The sequence below is a fragment of the Oculina patagonica genome, chromosome 14 (genome assembly GCF_052425735.1).
Source record: "Oculina patagonica isolate OP01 chromosome 14, crgOcupat, whole genome shotgun sequence".
NCBI classification, from domain to species: Eukaryota; Metazoa; Cnidaria; class Anthozoa; order Scleractinia; family Oculinidae; genus Oculina; species Oculina patagonica.
Window position 1 is genome coordinate 7,518,883 of NC_135771.1, and position 13,452 is coordinate 7,532,334.

The following is a 13,452-nucleotide window of genomic DNA, read 5'->3' on the forward strand; positions in this document are numbered from 1 at the left end:
CTTTACGGACACTCTCGTAAGCGGACAGCTCTACTTACGGCCGCCTTGTTTGAAACCCCGTTTTAACTCCCATACAAACTCTGTATTTTTACATTCTCATAAGCGGACATTCCCGTAAGCGGCCCCGGACACTTTCAGAGATTATGACTTAGACGTTTTCTTTGTTTTTAAGCTCCCGTGAGCAGACACCCCAAAGTAAATCCTACTAACAACCTCTGTATCTTTTTTTATCAATCAACTTCACATCGCCGTTCGTCAAAATGATTTTACAGTAATTACAGTACCATTATTCAGTGTTTGTTTTGTCGCCATCCACGTCCGTCCGGTTATTGTTAGCTGGACAAGCTCACGTAAGCAGCCATCTATCGCCTACACCTCTAGCGGCCGCTTACGTTTTCGTAAGCGGCCAGCTCCAGTTACGGACACTTTGTTCGCGTCCCGAGGGTGTCCGCTTACGAGAGCTTCGACTGTTCGCGCAATTCAGTGGAGGTCAGAATACAAATTGGAACTCAGTTCATTTGTGGTCTTGGGTTGCAATCAGCCAAAGTTTTTGAAAATATTTCGGGTCTCGGAAAGGGCTGGCTCGTACATCCCTGCAAAATTTCCCCATTCCCCAGGGAAGTCCATCTATTTTAGTTTCAAATTCTTCCTCTGCTCTATCTCTTCTCCTGAAACTCTTGGGAGACTGGGCCTAGCTTTTCTGAGACAACCATCAACCAATCAAAACCCACATGCAAATGCTTGTACCCACTTTCCCTTATTTAAAAAAGTAATCAATCTGTCATTTAATCAATCGGTCGGTCGAAGGCAAAAGTTTAGGGGTAGAGAGGGTTTTAAGGTTGGGAATTCTCACGCCGTATTTAATCTTCGAGGAGATGATTCAAATTAAGAAGTCATCACATAGTAGATTACAAAACAAAATACATATAGATAATACAAAAGGGCTGATGCACAGTAAAACAAAAACAAAAACTAGCATAAATTTCATTATCTCTTCATGTTTTCACTTAACAGATTTTTTATTTTCGCAATTAGACAATCACCTTTTCAAAATTATATACATTTATTGATTTGGCTTCTGTTAGAAGGCCACAAAGTTATCAGTCATTAAGTTAATTGTCAGGTGTCACCTTCTGAAAATTAAGCCTATATACCCCTAAACGACTGCTTATTACACACATGTTTCATATTCGGTTGAGTGGGGAGCGAATACACATTTTTAGCTTCGTTTGTTTGTTGTCCCATTGTAGACCACATGATGTTACCCTTAAGAATTTTTTCTTTCAAATTCAAACAAATTCACGTGGTAATGAACAAATAATTTCCAGAAAGACAAAGGAACAATTCTCTCGAGAGCGTCACGTGATCTACAATGGGCAATTTACATACGTAGCTAATAGAGGTCTACCGTAAAATTCCGGTTATAAGCCCCCCCCCCCGCTTATAAGCCCCCCCCCCCGGTAATAGGCCCATCATTTTTGGGGGGGGGGGAAAACCTCGAAACAACAAAATACATCCGATTATAAAACCCCTCGGATATAAGCCCCCCTCTACCAGATGACAGTACTAAATAGGGCTAAATGTTGCTTTATTATGCGTTTTTAACTTAAAAACGTATTTCCATCAACACTCCTGTGGCTCGTTTCGAAACGCTTTTTTTCATTCCGCTTATAAGCCCCCCCCGGATATAAGCCCCTCCGCTTATAAGCCCACCCAAAAACCCCTTACGAAGTTGTATAAGCAGAGGGGTTATAACCGGAATTCTACGGTATTAGAATAAAAGCCTACTTACTTACTACCTACTACTTACTTATTGCAATCGTAACGCAAATCGCCTAGCAAATGTCACGACTAAATAAAGCCCTTGTTTACTTATGCAATCAGACGACCTTCTTGAGATGATTTCCAGTCTACACCGCCTGCAATGTATATGTGAGCCTCACACGAAGAAATGTTATGTTTACTTGTCTTGCAAAGCAATACCGGCTTAACTGCCGAATATCCTGCCACTCCAAAGCTATACCTAAAACAGTGGCCATGCGGCCACGTGGCTACGTAGCCGCGTGGCCGCATGGCCACTTAAGCACGTAGCCATAGACTACATGCAGTCGAAAAGTGTCTAAAAGCACATGAAATTGCTAACCTAAATTTTATTTTATTTTTTTGAATATATCCTAGTCATCTCCTTCCAAAATTCCTATAATTGCATTTAAGTCTTTAAGTCTTAAGTACAGTCCGCCATCTTGAATGAAATTGCGCACGGTCAAAGTCACGTGATGGGTCGGTTCAACATCGGCGGCCGCGCTATTGTTTCGGCCTTTGAAGTTCGCCGGGTCTCGTAACTTTTCCCCTCTACTAACTATGGCCCTTGAGTTAATTTTCAGTACAGCTGTAAATCATACAAGGTTTTTAAAAAACCTCAGTAAAAAAGACTTATACTGCGTTCACACTATAGTGTTGCTACAAAAAGTTCTCACATCAAGCGGTACATTCTGCGAATTAAAACATGTTTATTCTAATCATGATTGTAACTAAGTTCGAATTCAGATTTTCGCTTCTAAGGGTAATTATAAAGATCTGAGTGCCGTAAAATCATAAATTATAGAACCAACTGAATTTGGAAAACAGATATCTAATAGGAATAATGCAATTACAAACATGTTCTGGGAATATAAACATGTTTAGGTGCTAGTGGACTAGTGTGAACGCAATTTAATTTACAAAATAAATCTTATTTTTTAAGTACCTACTGTACGTCACAGCTTCTTTATTTTAAGTGACGACCCAAAATAACAGCTGCGTCACGACATTACGGTGTGTGACGGATCGTTACGTTACCAATAATAACGGTTGCGATGAATAACCTTCCAAGTTACAATCAAGTTCAATTCTCCCCTTGAACTAATTTCTCCATATCGTACAACACATCTAACAAGCAGCTTACAGACCACGCCTGCGCAGGGCAGCCATCATGGCATGGAGCCCCCCCGGCATTAGTAAGTTCTGGTAAGCTACGCCAGGGGGAGGTGGTTATTTCCACTTTGTGTCTTGCAAGGATGCTCTTCACACGCACTATTGCCCGTTCCAGTCCCTGGGCACCATGTAGTTTCTTGGCGAAATACAGCCGAGCTCTAAGATAGGGGCCTTTGCACCAAAGCCACTCCTGAAAAACAGCAAAGCAAAGATTGTTTGATTTGCTCCATTTTTATTTCGATGGTACAACAAATAATTACAAATCCATGTTCAGCACAACAATTTTCTTCTTATTTGCATAATTGTACGTAAAACACTTGTAAGAAATAAGTTGCTAAGATGTATTGTCACTAAGCCTGTGCATAGTAGAGCGCTTTTTCACTTGAATGTCGAAAGTAATTCAAATTTGCTTTCTGCATCTATCTTATAAAGATTGAGCAACAGTTCTTTGCGGTAATGTTTATCGCGGGGAAATAATTTTTGTTCTTATTTATCAATAAACAGCCCAATTTCGATATTTTAAAATTCAGCCTTAAACAATAGACATCACTACGAGGCTCCGGGGAATAAACCCCACAAACTCTATAGTTTGGTCCCCGGAGCCTCGTCCTGAGGTCTATTGTTTTAGGCTGAATTTTAATACCTTATTACATGAAATTTTCGCGACACGTTAATTTCGCGATTTTGAGGTGCGCATATTTCGCGACACTTAAATTTCGCGATTTTGCGAAAGTTTTTCTTTCGAATCACTTTAATTTCGCGTTTTTTGGGAAGACACAATTTACATTTCTTGGCAATATCATTTAACATGCCCTTGAATTAAATAAAACGTCTTCTCCAAGGAACGATAACGCCAAAGGACGGGACTAAATCTCGGAAATAACAACAACAGATCAGTTCTCACAATGTCTACGAGTTACTTTAGTAGGTCATGCTTGTACGTGCATGAGTTATTGTCAGTCAATTGACGACGACATCCATTTACATTACAAAACCCTTCCTTCAGTGGTACAAAACTTTTTTTTCTTGATTATTGACATAATGTGAGTCACTTAATTTTCGCGTCATGTTATGTTCGCGACACTTATTGTTCGCGTCACTTTTTTCGGCATTTTTTTGGTATGCGAAATTCGCGAAATTAACCTGTCGCGAAAATTTCATGTAATAAGGTATATCGAAATTGGGCTATTATAAAAACAACCAGTTAAATAAAAATTTGTGGATCAGGGGCGGATCCAGGATTTTTCTTAGGAGGGAGTGCACCACTTAGGAATCGCGTGACTGACTTTTTTGCAGAATACCAGTTGTATTAGAAAGCCACAAATCATCGCAGGGGGGTGGGGTGCACACCCCTTGCATCCTTCCCCTAGATCTACACCTGCGGATCGTGATTAAAGCCACAATATCGTAAAAACAAATTGACACACGGTAAAACACGACTACAAAATTGTCTAATGTTCGTTTAAATAGTTTTCCTTTGCTCTTTCCTTACTATGATCTCAATTAAATTACAAATTTAAGACTGACCGGTCCTTGGTGGTAAGCGAATCCCTTTGCACTCTTGTAAGAGGTTGAATCTTGTGAGTTGTCATAAACTCCTTCATATCCCCAGTCACTGGGTTCAGCAGAGAACAAACAACAGAAAGGAAATATTTAGTCACTGGCAACAACGTTCAAGGAATCAAAACGAATGAAGCTTGAATACTGTGACGGTATTAAAAAAAATTGCTCTAAGGATGAGCATGCTGTCCCTATCACCTTGCCCTTAGCGCAATATAAATTAGATTATTATTATTCTAGGCAGACATTCTTTTTGCTCGTCACGTCTTTTCGTCACGCAATCTTTCCTCACCCTTTTGCACGTCATGCAACCTTTCCTCCCAAAGATGCGTGACGAGACAAAAGAATGTGGGTGCGATAGGATACTTTAGTAGACCTACCAACTAAGACAATTAAGACAGGTATATAATAAAAATGGGTGTCCGCGTTACCTGGGATCCAGTGTAGCCACGCCTAGTGGACCAAGGAGAACTTTCTCCACCATGTCAAGACACTTCCACGCATGCTCAGGTTTAAACATCTCTGGGGCCTGGAATTCAAATGAACCACGCGACAATCAAACCCAGAATGTCACATTAATGTAAACTTAAACTCCATGGCCAAAACAAATTGGTCACGTGGGCGAAAAAAATGTAAAATAGTTTAAATGCAAAGTATTGTGGGTATAGGATCCAATCCTCCTTTGGCCTCATGGACTCATTGCAGCACCTGACACAGAAAGCAAGATCCTCCTGAAACTGTATCTGTGTAACCTTATCTCTCGAGCAGTCCAATGCGGAGTAATTCAGGTTGAATACAGTGAATTTCAGAGTTTCACTGAAAACCGCAATAAGCACATTTTTATCACCTCACTATAGCTTTCCATTTGAGTGTTTGCATTCTGTTTCTCTCACGAAAGGGTCTCTTAGGTTGTCAAAAAAAAAAAACAAGAAGAAAGTGGTTCGAACTGTCACAAGCTTAAACGACATCTTTTTAGAAGGCATTTGCTTCACGTTTGAATACGCGTGTGTAACGATGGCAGCCAGTAAGTGGCAGCTGCTAAAGAATTGACAAAGTTCAGTCTCGCTCGCTCCCTCGCACGTTTGTTCGTTCATTCGTTCGTTGGTTCATTCGTTCGTTCGTTTGTTCCTTAGTTCGTGCGTTCGTTCTTTCCTTCGTTCGTACATTCGCTCGCTCGTTCGTTCATTCGGCGTTCGTTTGTTCGTTCTTTCGTTCGTCCATTCGTTCGTTGGTTCGTTCTTTCGAGTATTTTTTCTGGAGGATAAAGACCTGACAAACTGCTCTAAAGAGCCTTACCACAACCATGGCAAACACAATATTCGTTCGGCGTTCGTTCGTTCGTTCGTTTGTCCATTCGTTTGTTCGTTCGTTCGTTCTTTCTTTCGAGTCTTTTTTTTCTGGAGAATTAAGACCTGAAAAACTGCTCTAAAAAGCCCTACCGCAGCCATGGTAACACACAATATTCGTTCGGCGTTCGTTCGTTCGTTCGTTCGGTGTTCCTTCGTTTGTTCGTCTATTCGTTCGTTCTTTCTTTCTTTCGATTATTTTAGTCTGGAGGATTACGACCTGAAAAACTGCTCTAAAGAGCCTTACCACAGCCATGGCAACACACAAGTTAGGCCTGAACTGGTAGTCAGCAAATCTGTGACTTGCGCCAACAGTGTCTTTGTAGATGCCTCTCCTATGGATGAGTTTTGCCTCTTCAGTTTGTTGTTGTTTAAGTTTAGAATCCTCAGGTATCCAGAAGTTATCTTCAAACGCACTTTGAATCCTCATCCCCCACTCCTTGTACGATAATTCCACTGGGAAACCTAACAGGACAAATTATATCTTGTATGAGTTATGACAGTGAAACCCTTGAATTGTTGCTATTAGATTTCTCATCTGGCTTATTGGAGGAAAACGAAAGTTTAGTGAAAAAAAAGCAGTGCGTAAGATAGGTTAAGGATAAAATGAGGTGAGGTAAGATATGATACTTAAGATGGTTTCCGCCCAACATTCGAGCAATACAGGCAAAAATAAAGTTACCAAAAACATCTCATAGTAAAGTAACAGTTTGAGAAAAAACCTGCCAAAACGTTAGCACTCAAGCTGACCCCGCCAGAGAAAAAAGGATTTGAAATTACCTGGAATTCAGTGAAGAAATTATTCTACATGACACGAGCGTGGGACAAAGAAAAAAATCTGAGTCCCCGACGGGAATCGAACCCATGGCCTCCCAGATACCGGTTGGGCGCTCTAACCAACTAAGCTACATGAGACTCGCTGTGAGCTAGGCCATTTACTAGGTTGATAAGTGACACGCGTCCTGCATACTGCTAGGATCAGCAATGTCGAAATCATCAAATTTGTAGTAAATAATAAAGATGGTAGATATTACCATCTTTTTTATTTACTACCCGGAATTCAGTTAAAACGGACGTGTTACGCCGGTTTAAAACACAATTTGACGTGTTTTAAACATTTTTACGAGGTTTGACTTTAATTTTCTCGAGAATGCTTTAGAATTCAATGCGGGGTTACAAACATGAATGAATTTTGGTAAGATCTTTTAAATAGTAGACAAAATGTTGCCTTGCTATGAGTAGATTTTGAGTACTTAATTTTTGCACTTATTGCTCAAACTTTCAGCGGAATCCGTCTTAATTTCTTCTCGAGCAATACTGTTTATTCTCCTACAGTAGAGTAACACTGCATATAACCAATGAACAGACATGAAAAACGATCTTGCATCATGACAGTGTATGCCTCACCCTTACCTCTAAGGCGACCTTACCTATTAAGCGAGTACGAAAATCGCTTGTATTTATATGCGTGAGAGTATTTCTACTCTCCCCTGGTTGGGATGTTGGTCCATCACAGGGTTACCCCCCCCCCCCCCCCAGCATTGGTTCACCAGCACCCACTTATACACCTGGGTGGGGAGAGGCACTGTGAGAGTAGAGTGTCTTGCCCAAGAACACAACGCAATGATTCCAGCCAGGGCTTGAACCCAGGCCACTCGATCCTGAGTACAGCAAACTAGCCATTAGACCACAGCGCCTACCACAATGACAAAAATGAGTTTACAAATCCTTCGGGTAATTGTTACGTTGTTAAAAAGGCCGATTCCCTCTATGGCGCGCGCCTGCAGGGAATTACGGTAGTTGTATTCATCGCTACTAAGTCTCGCACATGTTTTGCTGAATACAACTACTATGATTCCCTGCAGGCGCACGCAAAAGAGGGAATCGGGCATTTGCAAGACGTTTTTAGTAAAAAGAGAGCTCAATGAAATGAGTTAAAAGCATACCATCTTGAAGCTTGGATACGCCAGCGTATGGAAACTTCTTTTGGTCACACAGCTCAGCTAGCCAGCGTACAGTTGATTTGCAAAGACCTACAATCTCCACAGCACTACCGTCCCTAAGAGATGCAGCATTTCACGGCAATATTAGTTACATATTTCTTGCTAACCGAGGGCGAGGGCCGTATTCGGAGAATATAATACGGGGTCTGTATGGTACGAACCGAGGGAGATATTCTTGCAGTACGGCAACCTCGTTCCCAGGGTCTCTCTCCCTCCCCGCCCCCAAGAAATATCGCTCTTGGGGGCTGGGAGAAAGAGACCCTGGGAAAGAGGTTGCCAGAACGGCTAGCCAGGTGGCATAAGAAAATGGTTCTACGGAATGCACAGATAGTGAGATGCTCAAAAGCGAATATTACAAAGGGATGATAGACGAACGTTGTGAGTTCTTTATAGATAAAATGTTTAAACTGAGCAGGGTTCTAGCTAAGCTCTTAAGGTTAGGCGTCAGCAAGGAATTAACAGGTCAAATTCTCACTGCTCCCACCAATTTATGAGAAGTTTTCTGATGACTTGTCAGGCAGGCAGCTCCCTGGCGGGTTTTGACCGAAAGAACAGTTCGCATATTTTTTTTCATTTTAAAACATAAAGCTTGGCCTTGATAAATTTCAAGCGCGTTATCGCCTACATTCCATAGCTCTTTAATGTTTAAGACGGACTGCCCTGAAAGTTCGAGCAATAAGTGCAAAAATTACTTACCAAAAATCTATTTATAGTTTGGTAACATTTGTCAGACTGTTTGAAACATCTCACTGTAAATTTAGTACATGTCTCTAATTGACCCCGCTATAAGATTCTCAAGCACTCATGCACGAGACAGTATCAAACCTCGTGAGAAAAGCTTAAAAAGCATGTTGCCTTGTTTTGAAATGAGGTGAAACGTCTATTTTAACTCAAATATGGAGAACTTCAAATTCGTTTTTCTCTCGCGGGGTTGAGAGCTTAAATTTCGACAAGCTCTTCTTAACTGTATTTTAAAAACTGTGACCATGCTATGAGCTCTTTTTGGTAAATTTATTTTTGCCTTTATTGCTCGAATGTTCAGCGAAAACACTATAGAAAACCTTTCCCATAAACAACTACTACATGTGTATTATGCTTACCTTGGTGTAGCCGGCACCCCGAAGTTTCCCGCCGTATGCGATTCACCGACTTTGTCCATCCATGTCCCAGAATTCCACTGATTCCCACCAAACACGAACCCAGTACTCTCACGGACACCAACGGTGACGTTAAAGCCGGCACTTTGCATGTGACTGTCCAAATCAGGCCCAGCTCCCCGCTCACGGAAACTGATGCCAATGAAATGACGTTGTATGACTTCTTGAATGACGTCATACAGCGGTTGATCCTGGAACAAACAAGGAAGTTTACATGATTCTGGTTAAAGGGACTGTGTCACGGATTTTAGCCAAAGTTAGGCATGGGAAATGACTATCAAATTCGGTGAAATATAAAAATAACCTTTTAAAACAGCGAAGGAACATTTCAATAACACAGCAAATACAAAAGAAGGTACGGATGGCTAAAAGTGACGAAGATTGAAACAGATTACGATTTGGGTTTTTGAAATCAATTGTTGGGCTGAACAGTTTTCAAAGTTAATCTTGTATGCTTGTAACTTTAAAATATAATGCCCGGGAGACATATTTGGTTGATTGAAGCTATGGGTTTGTTCTTTAGAACCATTGAAGCAATTTCTTTGTAATATTATGTTTTTAGCGTATTTGGCAAACTGAATAAAATAAATTTTGCGGTGCATAGCCCTATAAAAAAAAATTTTTTAAACTAACACTTTAATAAGAACGAAATTTCCCCAAAATAGAAAGAAAAGGCTGCCTGAGACAAGGAAGGGTGTTGTTGTGGATGGGTTTGACCGCGGTGAACTGAGGTAGTGGTTTGAACGGGACTTGAACCCGGGCCCCGGATTTCAAATCTAGCGCTGTAACCACTCGGCCACACTGCCTCCTGTAGTCAACATGTACCGGTAGTCTAATGTTGCACACAATACAAAAAATAAAAACCGACCATTTCGGCCATGCGCTTCGCTGTGAAATATAGAAGCAAAGAAGTGTCAACTTAAAAAGGTAACTCAATTACATGTTTTCCTGGGGGCAGCGGATCAGAACAATCCGAGGGGAAGATTCTAGAGACTGGATCCGACAGGATGTTGAGGCCATCCGGGACAATGGAGCAATAATCCTGAATACACTGGAGCCACCACCAGGATGCGTCCCTGCAGTTATACCGGGGCTTACGTCCACCGTCCAGCAGGTTCGGTACCAGGCCGTGTCGGACACAAGCAGCATAAGCCAGGATATGATGTCTACAAAAAAAAAAGAAAGCAATGTTTGTGTTGTAACGCAGAAATAACGCTTGAGCTTTTTTCTTTTCTTTTTTCAATTTTTCACGGAATTCTCAAAAATGTAAGGCTTATCTCTACGCCTCTCTCGAGTTTCTTTAGGATGAATTACACCCGCTTTCAGTGTTACGTGCATAGCTTACTTTCTACATCCATCTTTCGACGTGCTGTTTGAAATGAGCCAATCAAAACCGATGTATACCTTTGTTGGTTTCATGCGAATGATCACACAAGTCAAGTGTTGTAAATGTTAATTGGAGATTAAAGTTTTTTTAGAGTCAAATGAGTCCATGAGCAATGAGCCTATGAATCAAATTTTAAAGTACAGTTGTTAGTGCTGTCGTAACTAAATATATAATAAAAGCTAACCGCAAGCACACCAGAGTAGAATTAACCATAAGTAAACTGGACTGTAACAAACCGCAAGCAAACCATTGTGAAACTAACCGCAAGTAAACTGGAGTTGGACTAAACGCAAACAAACTGGAGTGAAACTTAACGCAAGCAAATTGGAGTGGAACTAAACGCAAGCAAATGGGAGTGGAACTAAACGCAAGCAAATTGGAGTGGAACTAAACGCAAGCAAGTGGAGGGAACTAAACGCAAGAAATGGGGGGAAAAAAAAGAAAAAAAGGGGGGGAGGAATTGGAGGAACTTACGTGGAGTGCTTCTAGGTAATTTGTATACAGATTTGTGTAAAAATCGCCTTTAAAACATTGACCCATGAATCATGACTCATACACTCATTTGACTCATAAAACAGTGGACCCCTGTAGCCTGTATTTTTTAGTCCAACGTATTAACCAGGCCACCACAACTCTTTGTTGGTTGAAAAAACTTTAGTTTTGGCAAATTAACATTTTACACAACAGTGAAACAAACCTGGCATCCTGGTATCTGCCAGTTACAAGTAATAGACCTCTGAGCGCGATGAAGGTGTCTCTTCCCCAGCAACGCATGAAGCCAGTAGAGAAATGAGGTAAGCCTGCAGCCAGTGACGTCAGAGTTGGCATAGCTGCCCCAGATGACGGCCCATGATACAGTTTGGGCGACAGACTTGGAAGCGAGGCTGACCGAGACAATCCAACAAACTGGAGCGAGCCAAGTGAAAGAGCCTTCAGAAACGATGAGCCATTCTTTACGAAACTGGACGTTAAACAAAAATAATTTAACTACACTTAAAATGGATGCACAAACAAGCTGTAGTTAAACTGAGTTGAACGTCGTCTCCTTTGCAGGCGTTTATATTGGGTCGTCACACAACGGGCCTCTCCACTAGCAATAGTTTCATTCTTATACTTGCAGTTTGAGCCAATTTGAAAAGCATAATAAACAGTGCATATGAAAGCACTGCTCAATAGCTTTTAATTGAATGGTCATACACTAGGGTTTTATCCACAGACTCAAAAAGAAGAAACACCTTGAAGCTAATAAACAGTACCACGTGAAAGTACTGCTCAATAGCTTTCATTTGAATGATCACACACTACTGTTTCATTCACAGACTTAAAAGTTAGAACCACCTTGTTCAACATAATAAACAGTAACACATAGAAGTGCTGCTCAATAGCTTTCATTTAAATGGTCACACAGTGGCATTTCATACAAGGAGTTGGAGTCCTATTAACAATTGATTCAACGTTTGATTCTGGATATGGAAGGGATGACCTTTCATGTAGTTTCTAATCATTTGGAAGTGATCCTAAGTCGCGTTTAGATTATCGAAACAAATACAGCCTCTATAGTGACACAATCTTGTCCGGTTCTAGAAGTAATTTGTAAAAACGAAAAAACGCAAACCTGGACATCTGACTCCAAGCACGATCCAACAACTTGAGATAAAGTGGTGTAATAATGGCATCAAAATAACAAGGCACCAGATATCTGGGACATTCCTTAATCAGACTGAACGCCTTGTCAATCCATACACCAAGCTGCAGATAAAAACATTAAAGAAGAAAGAAGCCATTTTCCCTTTAAGCTCACACTATCCACATACAAATTCTCCTGACTGATCTCCGTGCATTTTCTTATAGTTTAAGCTGGGAGAATTTGTTAAAAGATCAAATCCACTTCCCTTTGGTGATTATTAAATTAATTTTCATAAGCTTTTCGCGTTGAGACGAGAAATTTGATGTTGGTCACTCTCAAGACTTGGGACTACCGGACTCAGGGACTATTGGTCCTGATTTGAACCCCGGTTGGGGTCACTGTATTGCGTTCATGGGCAAGACACTTAACTACCACAGTGCCTCACTACACCCAGGGGTACAGTAAATGTGGGTACTGGCAAAATAGGACAACTTGACAAAATGCCGGGGGGTTACCTACGATGAACTACACGTAACATCCGATCTGGGGGGGGGGGGGCTTAAGGTCGAGAAGGGGGAGGTAGCAATAACATCCCCAGTCATTTCATGCTACAAAAAGTGCTGAACATTGATGAAACAACTTTCTCCTTCAATCCATTAGGTTGGAACATACTTAACCTTTTTTAACATACATGGTTGGAAGGTGGCATATTTAGAAGATCAGATCAAAAGGGAGGGTAAATATAGTTACAGAATGATTTTTACTTATCTGCGCCTGAAGTTTGCCTGAACTGTTAGTTTCCCAGGCTATTTTTATGCTCATTTGTAAAACTAAAGTAGAATTTTTTCAAAAAACGAAATAGAGCAAGGCTGACCTGTCTTGTGCCAACACAAGGAAGAAGTCTTGCTACAACATAGTCCATCATCCAATCTCCATCTCTCAGATTTCTACACAACGGGTGCGCTAGATCATTGAACTGACGAACATTAGCCAATACTGATATCACACCTGTTTGACAATGAAAAGAAAATAAATCATAACCTTATTCTTACTAATTTTCGCAAAAATTTGAAAGCTGAATTTCGCGAGTATTAATTTTCGCGATTGCAAGAAAAATTAGAGAAAAAGCGTATTAAATTTCGCGATTTTGTCAGTTTTTTTGGTTCAGTCTTTAAAGACTAAAGATAAAGACTAAAGAACCACCGGAGATACACAAAGGTCTGGCTCAATGTAATTACAAGGAACCTGCAAACGGAAACTTTATTGACTGTACTAAAGAGGTTTTGAACCAATATACAAGCTCGAAACAGTAATCAGAGGAAGGGTGCTAGTCAAAGACAAGACGGAAATATATTTTTAAAGGTAGAGACTTGCAGTTCCAAACATTTTACATTTTTAT

The 13,452-nt window shown here is 40.7% G+C and overlaps 2 protein-coding genes across 3 annotated transcripts in view; one reads left to right on the top strand and one right to left on the bottom strand.

Moving 5' to 3' along the window:
- Positions 1–13,452, top strand: part of LOC144638335 (uncharacterized) — a 265,610-nt gene that overhangs the window by 143,326 nt on the left and 108,832 nt on the right. The window lies entirely within an intron of this gene.
- Positions 1,502–13,452, bottom strand: part of LOC144638101 (glycogen debranching enzyme-like) — a 35,467-nt gene continuing 23,516 nt past the window's right edge. Inside the window, exons 18-27 of one of the 2 annotated variants that reach the window (XM_078497250.1) lie at positions 12,928–13,061; positions 12,042–12,175; positions 11,124–11,387; positions 9,980–10,205; positions 8,983–9,230; positions 7,826–7,938; positions 6,127–6,344; positions 4,965–5,062; positions 4,501–4,588; positions 1,502–3,163 (exon numbers count right to left, since the gene is read on the bottom strand). In XM_078497250.1, coding sequence (XP_078353376.1) covers positions 2,885–3,163; positions 4,501–4,588; positions 4,965–5,062; positions 6,127–6,344; positions 7,826–7,938; positions 8,983–9,230; positions 9,980–10,205; positions 11,124–11,387; positions 12,042–12,175; positions 12,928–13,061 — 1,802 coding nt within the window. In that variant the 3' untranslated portion in view covers positions 1,502–2,884. The other variant, XM_078497251.1, reaches the window with a different exon arrangement.